The following is a 20,798-nucleotide window of genomic DNA, read 5'->3' on the forward strand; positions in this document are numbered from 1 at the left end:
TAATTTACCAGAATCTTCCGCTGATATACTTTAACTCTTAATTATTCGAACAACTTGAAGAATTAAAGAAACAGAGAGTTACATCCGGGAGAAGTATTTATTGATAAAAATTATTTTACACGATAAGCTTATAGATTGAACTATAATATATAATATTTAATACAAAAATGTTTTATTAATTTTTATTTAAATAATGTTCATCAATATGCGCTCTCTTTGCTTTAATTACTGTTTTCATTTTCACACAAATTGTTTGCATTTGTTGAACTGATTTCATCATTGTTTCTGTTGATATTTCATTCAATGCTTTTTGTAATATTTCTTCCATATGAGAATAATTATTCTCTTTGTTTATAGGAAATGTAAATTTTAATAAATGAAATAATAATGTATAATATCGACTATAATTGGAGATAGTTCGATGAACGTTGTTTCAATAATTTAAATTTTGTATGTGTATAATTACAACTAATATATTATAAAAACAGCGTCAATTATTCTAATAAAGTATTATCTATGTTTATAGAACACATGGAACATTTACTAAGATTTTAAAATCGGAGTAAAGGGTAAAATATCTATCACACACATTCGAATAATTATGAGCGGTAGTGTAATAAAAATGGAAGCAACATGCCCATGCATTTCGTACTTCACGCCTTCGGACTCATCATAATATTTTCTTGTGAACGACACGTGATAAATAAATTTTTCAGAATTGCTAAAATCAATCTCACGTTGCGAATTCCAGATTCGCGATTCGTTATAGCAAACGATCCACATTTCGTTCTCCAATACCCTTCGTTCTGGACAAAAACTCTCCCTGTTAATCCGATTTATAGCGCGATACGTACACGTTTATTTGCGTAATGCAAAAGAAATAAAGAACTTTCCTTGATCGGTGCGCCGATTTGTCAGACATCGTTACGCTACTGGCAGATGTCTTCCCGTATCGAACGCGAATAGCATTCGTCTCGCTGTGGTGAAACTATAATGACGGTGTCCTTCTCACACCAGGAGCGAGGGCATATAAGGTGGGATGTTCTGGCCTCAGCTTCATCAGTACCAAACACACACACGGCAAGTCCGCCAAGCTAGCAGGTTTAAGGTCGGCCGTCATGAGTTTCACTAGGATCTACGTGAGTACTTGAATCAAACTTTGCGTATTAACGCCCTGTAGAACCTTATCTTTCCTCAAATCCCTATTCCGTTTTATTAAGCGATCACATAATTAATATTTATTATATTATAACGTACTACATTCTAATTGTGTTACAAACTGTCAGAAATTATATTTAATAGAAACATTGATCACATACTGTCTGTGATTCTTGTTATAAAATTTATAAAGTCGTCAAATTAAAATTTATTTTTTGTGTTTTGTTTTTATCAATGTTACATTTTTTGACAGAAAGAAATGTATGTACTATATTCTCTTGAATTTTATTAATATTTCGCTATGTAAAAAATATATTAAGAGAATAATACATTTTTGCTCCGTACTCTCTTGTCATATTTATAATTTTTTGTTTATTTCTTTATTTTTATATAATAAGACCATTGAAATGAAAATAATTAAAAACGATAACAATTTTCGCACTACGTGATATTAACATTCTAATGATCCTAAAATAACACCCCTTTGTAATTGTAATAATGAAACTGCAGTAATTTCGATAAACGTTATTGACGTAGTTACACATAATTGCGAAGTTAACAACCGCGTGTTGACATCAGTACGGATAATATGTTATTGACAGAAATTGATCGCGCGTGGAATTTCGTGGCTGCAGCTGTTCAACCTAAATTTAATAATCCCTCCGGATGAAGTTTTAACGCCGAAAATCCATGGGAAATATTTTAACGGAAACACACGTCACTCGTGCCATTTTTCGCAACAGTTCCAAAAAATCTTTTTTTTTCTTCTCTCGATCGAATGAACGCTTCCTGGACTCGACCGGACGTAATTGCCGGTGAAAGTTCCGCGTATTTTTCCAATCGCGGTCCATACGTGAAGAGGCGGTGATAAAGTGGCCGCGGCAGATGCTCTTGAGCAAGCCAGTGAAAGTCCGCGAGAAGGATAAGCCACGCATCTCATCTCGCGATTCGCCGTCGAAGGGAGTCCCGAACGCACTTTTCGGCATTGGGTAACACCGCGGTTTCGCACGGGCGCGACGTAACACGGACGTCCGATGAGATCCGCGTGAAATTTGACGTCTCCTCAATTGCGCAATACGCCGCTCGCGTTTTTACATCCCCGTCGCTGCCAATTTCGAGTTGATTGACGAGCTGACGAATGGCCGCGGTCGGTCACTTCGACACGCGTTGTATGCACATCTATTTTCATCACGTGTCGCGTACTGAATATTTATTGGATCATTAATGCCAAAATTGTAATTTGAGAGCAGTAGGCATGGTTGCTTCAGGAAAACGGGAATAAAAAAATCTGATTGATTTATAAATATATACCGCTATTTTTTTAAAGCTAGACATGGTTTAAACGTTTCTAAAAGATTTTAGTAATTACACAAAAAGTGTTAGATATCATATAAATTATTTATATTTTATTTGCAGTATTTTAATTGTACATTTAGTTAATTTTCACTTTAACGTTCTTCATTTCTATATACTTTCCAGATTTTTGTATTAATTTTTTAATTTCTCTTATACCAAGTTACTTTCGCGCATCTTTATAAAATAAGAATAACTTAAGCCTATTCATGGTTTCTTTGTTGATCTAACTTTAATTAATATTTTAATATAAATGCTTAAATAATGTAATATATATAACCAATTTTTAAAGTTATCAGCTAATTCTTATCGGTACGATTTATAACTGTTTAAACTTTTATTACTCAACTGGAAAGCAATATTTTCATTCGTTGTTACCTATAGATTGCGATGCTGATGTTTAAAGAAAGCGGTGAAAATTGCAAGTGCGCAACGAATAAAACCCGTTTTAACGATGTTGACCGACACACTTGACTCTGACCCTACAGGAATATCTCTCCATATCTTCAGCTCCACTTCCCTCCTAGATCGCAATTATGCGCTCGTTATTTTCGTAATTACATATATAACCGGCTTATCGTTCCGAAGATATCTTCGTATAGAATATGAACATTATATCTAATTAATACATCTTTTTGGAAATATATCTTATAATAGTGGAAACTCAATCCGGTATAACTTAACCGGCGTATTTCTTCGGGACGATCGTACATACTCGTCGAACAGGGAAGGGAAGTGAAAGTGAGATCGCCATCGCCGCAGATCGATGACCAACACATTGTTACATCGCATCTGGCGCGATTTCTTTACACGTGCCCCTGACTTTCAGATCGTCGCATTCCTGCTGATACACGCGCTCTGCAATGCGGCGACTACCGGAAGCAGAGAGATCAAGGTAAACGACTCGGACAGCGTTGAACGTCCCATCGCCGCCGATGATGCTGCCGATGCTCCAGATGCTGCCGAGGGGGGGAGAGAAGAGGAGGAGCAGCAGCAGGAGAACGTCGAAGAGATCCTACCGATCCTACCTCCGATAATACTTCTGGATTTCGATAACGGCACGATCGAAGGTAATACGACCGACGAGAAGTCGAAGCGCACCGTGAATAACGGGCTCGGTTACGGCTTCGACCGGAATTCCGTACCTATCCCGCGAAAGTACAATTATTACTTTCCCGCGGGTAAGACGGGAACCACCGTGAGCATAGAGGAATCCATCAGCCCGTTTCTTCCGAGGACCATAATAGAGAAAGTACCGCCAAGCGATCAAAAATCGATTTCCGACTCGTTCGCGGATTTTGGACATCAGAGAACCCGCGGTTCGGCAAGATCGAGCTACCAATTTTACAATCCCGCAACGAAGTCGTCGCCGGTATTCGGGCTGCGAACGAAGTTGACAAAGACATCTGATTCCGAGCCTTACCAAGGATTCACGCCGATTGCGCGACCCTCCGTCGACGCATACTCGCACGTGGACTATCAAGAGGGTGCGTACGCGTCCACAACGCCGCAATCTTTGGCCTTTGGCCCCGAGGAAGCAGTAACGTCGCCGGGTTACGCCACTCCGAGTCCGCAGAGTTACACAGCCTCCAGTTCAAGTCGATATACCTACGTCACTCCAAGTCCGTCGTACGTCCAAAGATATGTGGGACAGGGTTCTCAGCGCGCGATAAACGTGCAGGGTTACCCCAGACCGAAACAAAGCGCAGCGAAACCCCCGACGTCGAGTCCCCTCGAAGCCGCTACTCTCTTGGAACAACTGAATTCTCACAATTACGCTCGACCAGGCTCGAACGCGGCGGAATCCTCGACTGCCAGACCCGACGACGTGTCCGGCTACCAGGAGAACGCTGGACCGTTCCCCGATCTGCCTCGGTACACGGTGGAAAACGGTGTCAGATACGAGAACAAGATATTTTGGAAGTATCCAGACGGTAGAGTGTCCGACGTACCGCCCATGACGTACGAGACTTACTCCGACTACCCGTCGTTGGCCGCGTTACAGGCCGCCAAAACCCAGGACGCATCTTCGCAGATCTACGAATCCGCCTCCACGGAGAGCAGCGTGATGTCGCAGGGCCCGGTGCAATTCCCAATGGCGCCAGAACCCATCGGTCCGCGAACTCCGTTCATCTCGATGAATACCCTGTCCCGCCTGCAGCATCAGCAGCAAGCTTTTCGGCTGGGCTATCAGAACTACATCGGTCAGAAGCAGGCAGTTTCGCAGCAAGCCAAAGCCGGCAGCGGAGTCTCGCCCACGTACTCGGTCTCTTCAGCAATCTCGTCGCCATTAAGAGACTCTCTCAAGTCAACCGGAAAATATCAGAAGAATCGGTACGAAACGTTGAGACGACCGACTTCAAAATATATGGTGAACAGTCCAAATCCGGAATACATTGACAACATTGAGAAGAATGCGAGACTCACCAGACTCTACGCTCAATCAGGTAAACTAAACACTTTATGCTTTATAAAAATACATACCGTGATCGCACACACACACACTACATGAGAATTGTATTTCCAGCTGGCGGCAGCTCGGCGAAAAAGATTAACGCGGCAGGAGGCAAGAATCTGGATGGCTACTCGAATCTGCAGTATTCAGACCTGCTAAACTACAATCCGTCTATCTCGCAATATATCAAGAATCCCGCATCAATCCTCAACGTGCAGCCGACCTTCGTGCAAGCCGGGAGCTCCCTGATACCGGTGATCATTCTAAGAGTGGACGGAGTTCCGCCCATACAACCCAAGGCCTCGCCGAACGTGAACTTGAAAGCCCTGCTGCAGCAATATCTCGTTCAATACGCCAAAAGTATCGAGGAGTTGACGCGACAGACCAATTACGATCTCGGCGACGATCAAGCCCCGAAGGATCAAAATTCATTCTCCACGAGCCCCCTACACGAACTGGCGCGATTGGCATCAAACAGTGGCGCTCGAGACCTGATCGGCAATCCTACGGAATCCTACATCGGCAAATCGAGTTACGAGGCGAGCAATCTGGACGTCGAAAGAGATCTCTCGGGCGGAAAATATGGCGAGCGCACAGCGGCCCGACCGAAAGTGAAGAGCGTGCAGATCATAGAGGATCCGAGGCTCGCGAATCATAGGCCTTAGAACGAAATCACGTGTAAACAGTGGAAAGCCGCAGAGATATCTCTTGACTTTTGTGTTCTGTCGAAATATATTTGAAATATTCAAATGTACTATAATATGCATTCAGATCGATATATTTATTTCAAGATATACTATTAAAAGATTAAAAAATTCGGGAATTAATAATCTTGTTGATTGATAAAAACGAAACCTTGTAAGATAAAACGCACATTTTTATTTGCGTTTAAAGGATATTGTGTTAATATAAAATGTTGTGCATTGTTAGATAAGAAACCGATAATACAACAGAACACGAAAGTTAAGTCGAAACGATTGATCATTATGGCATTAGCTACCAATGACGATATCAAACTCGGAATACGAAAGTTTCTGTACGGAAAGATATTTTTTTCTTTTACATTATTCCCTATCTTTAAGTATTAATTGCAATGTACATTATTTGGCACATAACTATTTCAAAGAATGAAGCGCTTCGTGCCATGAACCGACATCAATGAGATAATAATAGTAATCGGGAGTTAGCGATACGGTAGTATTTATAATGTGGGAATTGTGCAATATATTATAATGCATACAAACGTACCTGTGTGCGCTACTGATTTACTGAGAACACACGAAAGTTTTTTTAGTGTTAATAAATTCTTTCGTCGTTTTCGGAAAAGTAGTAGTAAGCAAAGCACATTTGTTGCTCTGCGAATGTACCTATGAAAAATCAGCCAAATCTCCACACTTCAGAAAGGTACCTTATAAATCATAGTACTTAAGTCCTTTTAATCAATTTAATATAACTACTTATATACTGCATTAATATAAGCTAATGAAATAAGAAATTTTTTATACAAATTAGGCTTGTATTATTTTGTGCCTCAAATTTTTATGTAAATCAGTTATTTTTCTCAAAAATATAAATATTTTTATTTTGTACTTTTTATCTATGAAAACTTTTGGCAGTTGTATTTTGTTTATTGTTTTCCCTAAAAATCGATTACTCTGTAAAATTTTGTGGTATACTTTACTAATACAAGTATTTCTTTTAAATGTATGATAATATGTTTATTTAAATAAATATAGATGCATGTAAAAGTTATTCAAAAGTAGAAAGCTATATAGTAGTGGTTATAAATACTATATATTTATACATAAAACATAATAAAATTAACCGCTAAAACATAGTTTTCTACTTTGATCTATATTTTTGGTTTTTAACGCTCTTTGATTCAACTTTCTCACGCAAAATTTTGAAACGTGATTTTTAAAAATAAAATTTCTAGAACATGACGAATAAAAATTTATCAATACCTTCTTTATTAAAAATTTTATAGTACATGTTATTAAATTAATTTGACTTCAATTAAAGTACTGTTCAATTTTCGCCCAGTTAATCATTAAGATGAAGAAATTACAAACAAGAATTAATGACAAGAAAATTAAATTCTCTTTAATTAAAAACATGCTATGTTAAAAATTAAAAAAAAACTTGGATAAATTACTTCAAACATTATTACTAGGAAAGATCATTTCCGAAATGATTAGAGAAGCCGCAGTTTAAAAGGCAGTTCCAGGATATCCTGTATAGCATATTACATGGACAAGGTAGGTATCATCTGGTTACGGAAAAAAGCCGGTAAATGCATGTTAGACTGTGAGACTTACTTGTTAACTTTTCCTAATAATCATACCACATATATACGTGCGGTTATATGTACAAGTAAAGTAAAAGTTTTTGCCTTAACAGAAATTGTTATCGATCCACGCATACCGAGCGGCTAACGAGCTCTATTACTCATCTACTCGATACGGACCGATAAGGCGATCATTCGCGAATGCCGATGTGCGTAAGAAAAGTACATCAATAATCCTAAATTATTAATATAAGAGATACTATATACCGCGACGCGCGGGCGTGTCTAGAGATACGCATCGATGTCGACCGATGCTGTTGAACCGCAATTAACGCTAATTGTTTGGCAGGCGCGTAAGAAAAAAGATCTTAAGCTCGCTCCAGCTATTGTTAATTCCACGTTTTCACAACGGACAGGCTCCGATATCTGCGTTGCATCTACGGCAATTGCGGCACGGCAATTAGGCGCGAGGCATGAAACTGCTGCTGAACGCTGAACGCACGAACACGAGGCACGAGCGACTCCGCACGCAGGGAGGAGATCGGCTCGTGTTCATTACACACGGACGTGCACCTTCGTTTCCACGGCGCGCGTCGGGAGGAGTATAGGCGCATCGGGCATAATGCGTGTGTTCTAGAGCGCATAAAACTACGGCAGAAAAAGTACTGACGAGAGAATACTCGGGCTCGATCCAGTCAATCGGAGACGATGAGAACCGGAGGCTGCAAAGCGCCGGAAGTGGTATACACTTGAATTGAAGCGATTCCCAATATTAGACAAAACAATGCTATTCAAGGGAGAAATCCTTGAATCTCTCTTATTTATTTGTTTACGACCGAAGCCAATTATCTCGCCGGTTACAAATAAATATCTCGCGAGTGCATTTCGCAAAATCGCGATTGCCCTCCTTCAGTTCGTTACAAGAGTCGCGACTGGTGTCCCTCGGGCGAACTTGAAATAAAGCGATTTCGTTTCCAGTCGAGAGCATTTTGTGAAACGCACGTAGCGAGTACGACATCTCTCCGTTTCCGTACAATGGCGATCCCGCTGCTCGAATTCCATAGTAATGACTAGAGACCGCGTCGCATGATACGCCGGACAATACTTATCCAGGCGCACTCGCGTGTCGCAAATGAAAGTTATCTTCTGCGGCTTTGTGTGGTGTATAAGATAATATTTAGAACGATATTTTTCACTTGGCCGCCAGACTGTATAAAGAAAATCGCGTATCTACTATGTGGCTCAGTTCTCGCGTGGAAGCTCACCACGCGCGGTCCTCGAGATTACGAGGCGAGGATACGGGAACGAATGGTCGTGATCAATGTGTACGCGTAGTACAGTGTGGCGCACGGATCTCCTTTTCGTTTAATGTTTGATCTGGAGCAACCTTAAAAAAGTCAAAACTTCGACGAAAATGATTTTTTATTATGTAAGTACTTAGATCGGAGTACTTTGTGAAAGTGCGAAGTTTTGTGCGGTGAGAGACAAAATTCATTATTTATTCTCTTGTGTGGATTAATGGAAAAGGATTCGGTATATTAACCATTTTGTATACATTAATATTAATAATGTGGAATATTAAATACAATGTTGCATTATATGCTCCGAATTTGAGTGACAAATTTTTCATATGCATGTGAAATAGTGTGAAATTCTTTCTAAGAAAATATAGATATAATATATTGTATTTCTCTCTATTTTTCTCTCTCTCTCTCTCTCTTTCATCATTATCAAAATATACATATAGAGAAAAAGAATATATCAAACTTATAACTCTTCTCTTTTTATTTCTTTTTTTTTAAGCAATTTAAACGTTTAACTTTTCGTTGTAAATCCTTTTATTTAATTCGTATTCTCTATAGATTTTTGGCAGTAAAGTTGTATTATGAAATTGATAAAAAATTAATAAATATTAACAAATTGTAATGAATAATACTTTTCAACTGTACATATATAACTTTCTTTTCTCCATCTCAGCTATATCTATGTATATTTATGATATATGTGCTATATATTTTTAATGCTTTATATTTTTTTATAATATATGTAAAAGCATAATTTTATTTTTACCGTAAACTAAAATAACATGAGACTAAAATACTTTGTACGTAAAACATATAGAGGAAAGTCCCCTATTATGAGATACCACATCTATTTTACGTGATTGCTGGAAGTTTATGTGCAGAATTGAAAAATGTAGTAGGCGAGTGCACGCACGATCGAATAATGAATTTTCCACTAAACAGATTTTACTCTAAGGGCAATAAAAAAAAGTCCATGATGGAACTAACAGATAGAACCTATTAGTTTAGCAGAAACCTCGCTATCGCATATTAAGAGCCTATCTCATAATAGGGAACTTTCCTCTATTATAAAACACATTATTTTATTTACTTTTATTTTACATTATTAAGATATTTCAATTATTTTTTATTTTATTATTATATTATATATTAGTCTGTGTATTTAAAATTGTTAACTTTCTTTAATCATCATTCTGCTATAAAAATTGATTTTAAAAATATTTTGTACTAAATGCACAACATAAATATATTTTTCTAAATTATTTACATAAAAGTCGCTATTTAATAAAGTCTACATAAAACTAAAAACAATATTATACAGAGATTGCACCTTTTTCTTGTGTGCTTTAATACTTTAATGCACATATTGTTTAATACAATAATAAAAAATAAAATGTAAAATTATGCAAATGCTATAAATTAGAGACAAATTACTACGCAAACACTATCTTTAAATGCTTTTGAAATCTGATCGACAAGACTGCTTTTAAATAAAGACATGAATATTAACGATGTTATATTTCAATCGACAACTTCGACCGACTTGTTTAACGATAGGCATAAAGAATAGTTTAAATTGGCTCTGTTTTCTCCGCAATTACTTTTCACCGACACTCTCTAAACGGATAGGCTATGTGTTAGTTGCCCGGATTTCTGCATTTTACAAAAGAAAAGTCTTTTATACGATTGCATTCCAAGCTTTGAAAAAATTTTTACTTGCTGTTCAAAATCATTACACTAATGATGACATTAGTATAGGAGTCCGTCATTGTCAAATAACAATTCGAATGACCATGAATCGGTGAGAAAGTCCACGAACGATCTGCTTCCGTGCACATCCAGTCCTTATTTCCATTACACACGCTCGCATTTTACTTTTCCAGTGTGTCTGCTTTTCTTTTCTAGGTCATCTCCTTGACGAAACAGCAATTAACACTGCTTACTATCATGTAGCTGTCCAAACTTTGCAATGCATATATGCTACTTTCTTCTTTAGCGAGACTTACGATCAAAACTATATATGGGATGTATCTTTTAGATCTCATACTTTTATAATAACTTGATTTCTTCGATGTTTATCGCCAGTTTAATGATAATTATGTTATAATTATATCGCACATGCACGTCTTGTAATAAATCCTTTATTTTTAATCAACAAATTAATACATGTTTTATACAAATTTTATATAAAATTTTGTCTTTTATATTGTCTCAAGTACATTCTTTTAAATACATATATATACACACTTATACAATTTTTATTTCACATATTTTATTTTGTATCAAGTGTTGACACATTGTTACTTAAATTTATTAAATTTTTTATTAATTATTTGATTGCTCAGTCAAATTGCTAATGCTCTCAAGTTTCAATTTAATAGCGCAATTTAATAGCGTTTCTCAACTTTCGTAGATGATATTGCTGTTCCTCAGCTGGCCGCAAACGAGATGCACAGAGACCGCCGACGTAAAGGGGGAAGAGATCTTAGATCAACTTGCAACCGCCTCGGAGACTGTGGTACACGCTGTAAAGCAGAATGAAGACTCGAAGGAGCCTGAAGAACAGCCCTCGAGCGTATCATCGTTGTTAAACGCAACCGTACTCTATGAAAATTCCAATGGCTTCGTGCCTATGGTACCGTCCGCCTTACAGTCCGTCACGTACGACGAATCTGACTCGTCGCAGACCAATGACGACGAACAGCAAGACAGCACCGCAACGATTGCCGTAAGTGCTCAAGACAGCTCCAATGCGAGGGCGAGAAAGATGGAAGAGGACTTAGCATACTCCTCGGAAGCGAGGATCTTCTTGAGTCTGCCTAGATCACTGACGAATCGCAGGTCTTTCGATTTCCAGGACGAGCGGCTGAATGAGTTCGAGCTGCTGAAGGTGAACAACGACACCCCCGCGGTGGCCAATTACCAGGACTTTTACGAGAACGTGCGCAGCACGGTGAGCACCAAGACCGACGGTGAGTCCAGTAAACCTTCCTCGAGGCGTCCAAACGGCGATAGAGGGAAGAGGCTCGAGAACCACACTCGCAATTATGGTTGGCAGTCGCAGCAACAAGGCAACAACGGGGAGGATATCTATGCTCAGTTCTACGCGTCATACAACAACGCCCAGGATACGAAAAAAACTGTTTACGAACAGGAGAAAGTCGCCGGTAATTATCAGCAGCAGAACACCGCGAATTACAACGGGCTGAGCGCGGCCAAGCAGAATGCAGCAGCGGACCCGTCCTCATCAAGGACGAATTACGAGGCCAACGAACTCGGGCATAGCGGAACTTATAACGATGCGGCGGAATCGCCGAGGACACGCCATAGATTCATGAAGCCGGTCGTAGTCGCCGAGCCGAGCAACCACAAGGTAGACGTGAAGTTCAGCAGCCAGCTGCGAAACAGCGAGTCGGATAACGATGACAAAACCTTGAAAAACCTGGACTCTTCTAGCTTGGAGACCTCGAATCACTACAATCCTTATAACAGTAACAACAGGCAGCGTAGTTATCACCGCACGGAGGATTCCAGAGATCTCTCAAACGAGAGCACAGAATACTCCGATTATATCGACCGGCCGAGACCGAGAGTCGCGCAAAAAAATCGGAGACGTCCTTCTTATCCTGATTCTTCCAGAAAACTTCCTAAAGAACATCGAGGCACGTTGAACGAGAGCGCAGAGGAGGATAAATATACGTACAACTCTGCGAGATTGAAGTCACAGCGGCACAGAACGAAGGCAAATCCATGGCTCGATGATCCCAGCGCGAATCATAGCGACGAGAGCGTCGAAGACATCAGACACGACTCTATAAGAAACAGCGGTAGCACGAAAACGAAGAGCACCAATGCCCAACGTGGATCCAGGTTGAAGAATACTAACACGTGGAATCAGGTATCACCGAATCTCGAGATCTCTCATTCCAGTGGGATCCAGTTGGATCAGTTGGAGAAGCCGAATTACGTTGTCAATCTTGTGCCCGTGGCGAACTTCGACCACGCGACCGCGTTAGGTGGCAGCCAGGGTTTCGACGTGTCCAACGCGATGCTGCAGAATCTCGCCACCGTTGCGCCGATCGGCGCGTTCAGCACGCCTCAGTCTGTTCTCGCTCAGAATTTAGCGAAGAACCTGGTCTCCACGCCGGTGCCCGATATCATCGTCGGCCAGAACACCTTCCAAAATCCCGTGCACGCGGTTCTGCTCTCCCATCCGAGCGACCAAAATAAGATCACGGATACCCTGAGAGCGACCTACGTTCCGAGCACTATGACACCTGTATTCGCCTTTACGCCCGGGCTGCAGAGCGTGAGTGTTCAGGGCAACGTAACGCCGCGAACGACCTTCACCGTGGTGCCGCAGTCGACCATTCAGACGTATCCGAGTTTTCTACAGCCAACGCAGATCCAGGTGAATACCCACGGATTGCAGGGCCAGAATTTGATAAATCACGGTAACTTGCAGGGTCTGCCGACAACGCCCACGCTGTTGTCCAGCCCGGGGGCGCCGGAGAACAGGGCCAACCTAGAAACGCAGAGCAAGAAGAACGCGTATCCCACTGCCGGCGCAAACTTCCTTGCTACCGCGAGTTTAGCCGTTGATCAGAATGGACGGAAGCAAGCGGCTAATGTTAACCCGTATTTCGTGCAGAATCAGAATACGCAGAATTTGCAGCAACTGCAAGCTCAAATGAACAAACAGCTGGCGAAGGGCGGCAGACAGCCCGGTATTGTGTTGCAGGCCGCTGAAAGCGTGACTAGTCATTCGATCAACAATGCGCTTGGAGCAGCTCATCTTCCGAACGTAGGCGCGAAGAATGTAGAGATTGTGAATCCGAACCTTAAATCGAGTCTTTTTAACACGAATCAGGCGATACACTATCCGACTACAGTTGTGACGACGCCCATCCCGATTTTCAGCACAATCGCCTCCGCTACTCCGCAAACTGCGCTAGGCCTGCAGAATTACGTAAATTCTCTGACAGAGTCCGGAGCCAAGGGTAAAGACCGACCAGTGTTCAATCCAATTAATTTTGTTCCTAACATTGACGTTATAAAAAATCAGAACGCTCTTAACAGTAAATTGCCAATCAACGAGCCTCTTCAGTCTGGTTTGAATCTGGTGCCCGTTATGCCCGGCGGAAACTTCTTCAAACCGTTTTCAGGTCAAAGCGAGCTGCTCATGAAGCCGAAGCTTGCATCGGACTTGCAGAAATACGCGGAGGAAATGTTCAAGGAATCCCTGAAGACGATGTACAACTCGCAGAAGTGGAACAACGACAGAAGGCCGGGAGATGGTCAAAATGAAGCAAGCGACTTGGCCAAACTGAGACTCGAACTGCAAAAATTAAGGAGTTCTTTGACGGACGCGAAGTATAGAGATCTTCTCGAAGCGGATCAGAGCGAGAACAGCATACGCACAGCAGACGCGCCCAGATCTAAAAAGAAACGGCTGCTACTAGAGACCTTGGAACATCTACTGAAGACGCGAGGATCCGCGGGACCGATACATATTTATCACGGCGAAGTTAAACCGGGTCGCAAACCTAAATTCGGAGATTCGAGCTATGCTGGGAGTTCCAACTACGAATTCAACGACGACAGCCATTTGGAATTTCTCACGCCACCCAGGCCCGATTCATTCCGCTCGAAAGGTCGTTTCCACGATAAACCGTTGAAGAAACGACCAGGCTCGAGATTCAAAAACGGCCCGAGAAAATTAGTGAGGCCAGGTAGTTCGTTTAGAACCGGTGGGATGGAAACGTCCGCTAGCAACGTAGAAATGTACATGGACGGAACGCGTTACCGTAAGTCGCCCGTAGATTTCGATTCTGAAAGCTTCGACTACGATTTTGGACACCGATCGTTCCGTGATTTATATCCAACGTTCACCACGCCGACACCGGAAGTTTTCGGCAAGATGTTAAGGGAGATCGAGAATAACAAGTCCTACGACATCAACCATCCCAGGATGCACAATCTTATGGGTTTACTAATGAAGAACAAACAGTTGCCGAGCAGAGGCCCGCCGAATTATTTTCACAACAAAAATCAGTTAAGGCAATTCTTCGAGAGGGACAGGCGTCAGCGGCAGCAGCAGTTTTACGCTGATTCCTTAAGAGACTACATGGACCTTAAGAGATCCGACGTCGCGTCGCAACCTGTTTCGGTTACCAACGGAAATGTCTTTTCGGGGAACGGCACCGCGTGAATTTGTAATCAAAAGTACAAGTAAGATGTCGATCACATGACGCGTTCGTTGGGTCTGCGCGTGAAATCGTAAATTCGCTCGCGAAAGGACTAGAGTTAATTAGATAAGTACGTTTTTGCTCCGCGGTAACGGACGATTTTCCGTCCGTTTTGCGTATTAACGAATGCAATATCACCCGAGTATCGAGCTGCGCTGTTCGCACTAACAGTAAGTGTTTGATTATAGTACGATTATAGTACGATTATAGTACGATTATAGTACGTTTGATACGAAAATTGTAAAATCGTTAGTATGGCATGCGCTCGCACGGAGTGTTCGGTTCGAGGGGAAAGGAAATTCATCGGTCATCATTATAAAAGGCTGACAAGTATTGTATGTACATATTAAGTTAAACAAGAAATACATACGTCTTGTAATTTGTACGGCGTTTGTTACGCCTGCCAAATCCTACCTGTTTTCTCTTCTCGTAGATTTTCTCTTTTCTCTTTCACCTATATATCTGTGTTCAAGAACACGATAAATAGAACTGGAAACTAGACAGACTTTTTCTGTACTGAGGAAAAATGCAGAGAATTTTGTAAAAGGTAAGTATTAGTAATGTTTTTTATTTAACTAAATAGATGTAATTATATACTAGTTAACTTAGATACATTATTCTTTTATTATTTATCTAACATATCTTTAATCTATAGTCGTATTGCGATAAATAATATTAATACCTTTTAATAAAATGTGTTTTTTTTTTATTAGATAAAACACATGATAATAAGTATATTTATTTTTAATATTTATGCAAAAAGAAATGCAAGATCATGCTCTGGAAATTGTTGATTTTAATAAAAATGCGATATGTGTCAAATTTTTACATCAACATTCTAAAGGCGAGATGTTTTCATGGCTGCATTAATATTCATAGCATCCATATTCTTTTCAAGCTCTTCGTGACAAAATCGGATCAGGATTTTAATCTTTATCATAAAAGCAATAAACGTAAACCAATAAAAAAGTTTTATTATCTAGCAGGTACCATTCTTTTTAAAAACTGAAAAAGTTTCATTATGATCTCCGATGTTATAATACTTTTATTTAGTAAGATGGTAAGATAGATTTATTAAAAACATTAATTAAAAAAACTTTGCGTTAAAAAATTTAAATAATTCAATATTTTTATAAAATTAATATATAATTTTTGTCACATATTTGTGTTATTACCAATTAAGATTAAAATTCTTGAACACTATTCTACATAAAAAGTATTAAATAATACAAGAAGAATGTTTCTCACAATTGAAATTAAAATCAGTCTTAAATGATTACTAACTTCAATGAATAATTGTTTTAAAATAATTGATTATTTAAAAAATAACAAACAACTTAAGAAATCGTAAATTAGTATAATTGCAATTTAAAGCAAATATTAAATTATATTAAAATTGATTATTAACAAAATATAAATCAGCAGTATGGCGAAAATATATATAACTGCATTCTTTCCAGTTGGTTAGTATAATAATTCAACCGTATCCCAGAGGGAAGAGACGTTCACCTCGCGGTATGTAACAATCATTAGCTTGAAGATTTACTCAATGAAGCCTGTATACATAAATCCATTGGAGCATTTTTATTGTGCAACAGCCACTTTCTCGTAAAATAACTTGAGAATTAGGCAGAAATTAGTTTGGGATCAACGTTAATTCACAAAACTATTATGCTGGATATGCTCGCGCAAGTTTTCTTAGAATAACGGCTACTAAAGGAAATAATCATTTTTCTGGTAAATGGTACAGTTATTATTACCTGTACAAGATAGTCAGTAGACATTGAAAAAATATATAATTATTCAATAATTTTATATCGTTATCCCATTTATATTTTTTAAACTTTGCATGATAAATATTTTAATATATTAAAAATATTTTCTATTATTATTATTTACTAATTTTATTTTTATTAATTAATTAAACGAGAAATCAAATTTAATCACATTCGCAGATTTCACATTTACGATAATAAGACTCAACCGTTTAACGATCACGTTGCATTACAACTTGCATGATGATGATATAAATAACAGATCACAAAAGAGAGAGAAGTGTAAGTTAATAAAAAGATAGATCAATGGTTATGATTATGGCTTCACTGATCAGGGAGAAGCGAGGTGATTTGACTCGGTTTTTCTCGATACGCTTTTTACAAAGTTTAGGAAAGTCCAACCCATTCTGTTGTCTCGCATCAGTAAACGCCGAATATAAAAGATGAGAGAATGTCGGTCGCAGCCAGTTAACGTTAAACTTTGGTCTCTGCTCGTACCGAACTGTACGAGTACCATGTTGGTACGTGTTTCTCCAGTTTCTCAATTATTTTAAACAATGAACGCTTACCGCGCGTCGATCGTTTATGTTTATGTGTAATATTGTAACAGTGATTTACTCCAAATTTACTACAAATGTGATTTGTTTTATTCCTTCGATATGTTGCAATGTGCTATTATATAGATCTTTATCATATATTTATAATTACCGTGTATTAATAATATTCACGATTTTTTAGTCAAAAGCGTAAGAAAGTTTTGATGCCACATTTTCTAAATTATTCATTCAAATCGCATACAATTTACGTACGTCATCTTAAACTAATTGTTCAGATCTGCGGATTAATCATGCAAGTTATCATGCAATATAATATTTACATTCTTAATTAACATTTTTTTTATATCGAACATAATCCGATGTCTAAAACGCATGTGCGCTGAATACGTTCCAGATCATAAACATCATTCTCTTTACGTCTGGGATATGTTTCGCCACGAACGTCGTGCCATCGACTCGCGCTTCCGTCACGTCTATCAAATCGAAACGCGTAGTCGTAGATCCCGGCCACAATATCCGCAATAATCAGGAGCAATTCAGAGACACTCAAACTACGCCGAGAATCCCGTCGCCTCAGGATATTAACTTGAGATCAGCCCCTCGTTATGGAAACGCCAAGGCGACGGACGCTCAGAGAGTGCCTTATACGAATCACGGGCCTGGCTCCCACGCGTATGGCAGCGTGCCAGAGCGGCCGCTTTCCTACGTTTCTTCCCCCGTCTACCAGATCAAGCCTGAGCAGAGTCGGAGCAATCTGCTGGCTCCGTATTTCGGCATATTGAATAATCCCGATGCGTACAAGGTTGCGAGGAGCGTCGAGAAACCGCCAGACGCGCCGAAATCGATCGTGTCGCAGTCGCTCCAGAAGCTGCAAGGCATCTACTCGCCTAGCTACAATGCATTTTATCAGGCCAAGCCGATTGAATTAGCCAGTTTTTCCGACTTCGAGTATCCCTCGTTCACCAATATCAATAAGCTTATCTCGCAGAGCGCTTCATCTCCTACCGTACAGGCACCGGTGTATAAAACGAGCTATCCTCTATCAAAAATTACCGATTACTCGCAAGTGTACGCGCCGAGCATTCCCGCGGTGTCAAGCATCACCCAGTTGCCGGGCAAAACAACTCAGAACCTTAAGCAGAAGGACGAGGTTACCGTAGACGTGAACGGTAAGAAAATTTCGGTTCCGGTCATTCAACTTCAGAGTAATCTGGACTTCTCCGGTCCAGGAGTTTTGCCCGCCTTCGATAGTCAGCCGTTTCTACTAAGCTCGAACTATCCGATCGAGTCGGATGTGGGTTTTAAGTTTGGAACCGGGCCAAAATTCAACATGGCACTTCAATCAAGTAACGTTTCGCCGTTTTCCTCGCCTCTGTCGAGCTTCCAAGGTCAAATTGTGCCGATCCAGACGGCCAACGGTAGCCCGCAATTTCCGCTGTACAAAGGCGCCAGCATAGAGGCTCACCCTGTTACTAGTAATGTTCCTAAAGCGCAAGGCAATTACGAATCCCTTTATAGTCAACCACAATTGCACTTTGACAAGGAACATAATGGAAACGTGCTGCCAGTTAACGCGCGACAAAATACCGCTCATCCTTCTGTTTCAACGCAAGGCATTCTGAACGATGTAGAGATTATCAATAAGAAAAATCCACAGCCGCATACACCCCAACCTGATGATGATGATGATGATGATGATGAAGACAGGGACGATGAAAGTTTGTATTAGCTTGCAAATTACATGTTTAATCGTAAAAAAAATTTAATTAAGTAGAATACAAAAAATGATAAATTTTTACTTTATTTAAAATCTTAAAATAAAAAAGTATTAGAAAATATCGCATTTATCAATATGCTTGCAGATGTAATAACAAACTAGTGTTTTTACTATTCAACTTAAAATAATAAAATAGGTTTGAAATGAATATTTATACTAAAAATATTATTTCTAGGATATCAAAATCCGGATAAGGAAGACGATCACAGTTCCGAAGCTGACGAGGATGAGCGTCAACCAGGAAAGTATTTCAAAGAGTCACCGTTGGAGAGTGACTTTAAGCCTTCAACGTCTTACCCTTTCAAACAGTACGACGAGGTGTTTGGGAAGCATAGAGCACAATCTGATGAGGACGAGGATAAACCGTACTCCAGCTATAAGAATTATTCATCGGACGACGACGAAGAGGAAGAAGACCCGTCATCAGAGTACCGTGCTGAATCCTCAAAACCATCGCACGACTCGTACGAAGAAGAAGAAGATGAGGATGAAGAGGAGGAAGAAAGCCGTAAGCAGGAGAAACGCAAGGAAGCCAATGAGAGTTCTGACGAGATACAACCAAAACGATCCAAGTATTACCAGAAAGACTTTGAGCGGGAATTTGAAGAATCTTACAGGGAAGAGCTACCGAAACAAGGTACACAGAACTGACAAATCGTGTGCACGTAAACAATTTAGGCAGAATTACATATTTATAATAATTTTATCTAAAATCTTTCAGTGTTACATGTATATTATTAGACAATTCTGTTTAAGAAATAGCTTTATCTCTGAAAATTTCGTGATTTTAAAATAATAATGTTATTGGAGAAGAGATAAATTATTTGATCTATAGAGATTTGTAAATTAAATTATGTTTGTTAATTGAAATAATAAACCAATATATTTAGTTTGTAATAAGAATAATTAAATTAACATTAACACTTGCAGAATACCCGCACGTGAAAGAAGTGCCAGAAATAGACAGTTATATTAGCCCGAGTCCTTCTAAACGGCAAAAGAATAGTAATCAATCTCGCGTAAAACATGGGAAACCCAAAGAGTCGAGAAGTCAAGAATCACGCATTTCCCGAAAAAATCGTAAAGTACCAAAGACGGATTTCGGAGACAGCACAGCTTTCAGTTCGGACATCTTCGCTAAAACGACACCCAAAGTGATTTACGAGGAGTTCTTTGGATACAAAAAGCCCAGGAGCAAAAAATATTCTAAGCGCGCGAAAACCGAGAAATTTTCACCCACTAAGAAAACACCGAAGGAAGACGACTATCCTCATGCTGCTAAATATTACAAATTCAAGAAGCCCCAGACCAGCAGCGAACTTACCTCCGAAGATTCGTATCCGTATTTCTCCGAGAGAAACTGGAAATTAAATAAAAATTCCTCACCTGAGGAAACGGTTACTAAATCGAACGTGAAACAATTGTCAGATCCTGATGACGTAACTTCTTTTTATAGGTCGGGTATATTGAGCGGTCAGGTGCGTTCTCTCACAAACACAGAAATTTTTCGTGACCTGACGGGAATCTAAGCGATGACCAAAAATATTAAATTAAGCAACGTTGCGTATGCAATATTCTCAGACCAAATTCCTCAATGAAATTTTACATGATTTTTATTGAATATAAGAAAATCTGTGGTTAATTTATTATCTGATTTTCATCTGCGGCTTTCTTAAAAGAAATCATCAAGTATTACGTATACTTACATTTGTTACTGTTACGTTCTTATTTTTATTATCTGTTACATGATATCATAAAATAATAAAACAGATTCCATATATATAATTTCTTTATATATGCGTTAAGTTTTTATCTGAATTTTATCTGCGGCTTTCTTAAAAGAAATCGAATATTATTTATATATTTACATTCGTTACTGTTATG

General features: G+C 39.4%; 3 protein-coding genes across 3 annotated transcripts; all 3 read left to right on the forward strand.

Annotated features, from left to right (window-relative positions):
* The first annotated feature begins 3,023 nt into the window (after positions 1-3,023).
* On the forward strand, positions 3,024-6,432 carry LOC139813351 (uncharacterized). Its single transcript, XM_071778840.1, has 2 exons — positions 3,024-4,958; positions 5,039-6,432. The coding sequence occupies exons 1-2, from the start codon at positions 3,278-3,280 to the stop codon at positions 5,629-5,631; spliced, it is 2,274 nt and encodes a 757-aa protein (XP_071634941.1). The 5' UTR covers positions 3,024-3,277; the 3' UTR covers positions 5,632-6,432.
* A 2,232-nt stretch (positions 6,433-8,664) lies between these two features.
* LOC139813388 (uncharacterized) lies at positions 8,665-15,127 on the forward strand. The gene is made up of 2 exons (XM_071778888.1): positions 8,665-8,682; positions 10,971-15,127. Exons 1-2 carry the CDS (start codon positions 8,668-8,670, stop codon positions 14,766-14,768), a joined length of 3,813 nt encoding a protein of 1,270 aa, XP_071634989.1. The 5' UTR covers positions 8,665-8,667; the 3' UTR covers positions 14,769-15,127.
* A 1,968-nt stretch (positions 15,128-17,095) lies between these two features.
* LOC139812841 (uncharacterized) lies at positions 17,096-20,757 on the forward strand. The gene is made up of 4 exons (XM_071777940.1): positions 17,096-17,101; positions 17,532-18,855; positions 19,090-19,551; positions 19,845-20,757. The coding sequence occupies exons 1-4, from the start codon at positions 17,096-17,098 to the stop codon at positions 20,441-20,443; spliced, it is 2,391 nt and encodes a 796-aa protein (XP_071634041.1). The 3' UTR covers positions 20,444-20,757.
* The last annotated feature ends 41 nt before the right edge of the window (positions 20,758-20,798 follow it).

This window comes from Temnothorax longispinosus, chromosome 5, assembly GCF_030848805.1.
Source record: "Temnothorax longispinosus isolate EJ_2023e chromosome 5, Tlon_JGU_v1, whole genome shotgun sequence".
Classification (NCBI taxonomy): domain Eukaryota; kingdom Metazoa; phylum Arthropoda; class Insecta; order Hymenoptera; family Formicidae; genus Temnothorax; species Temnothorax longispinosus.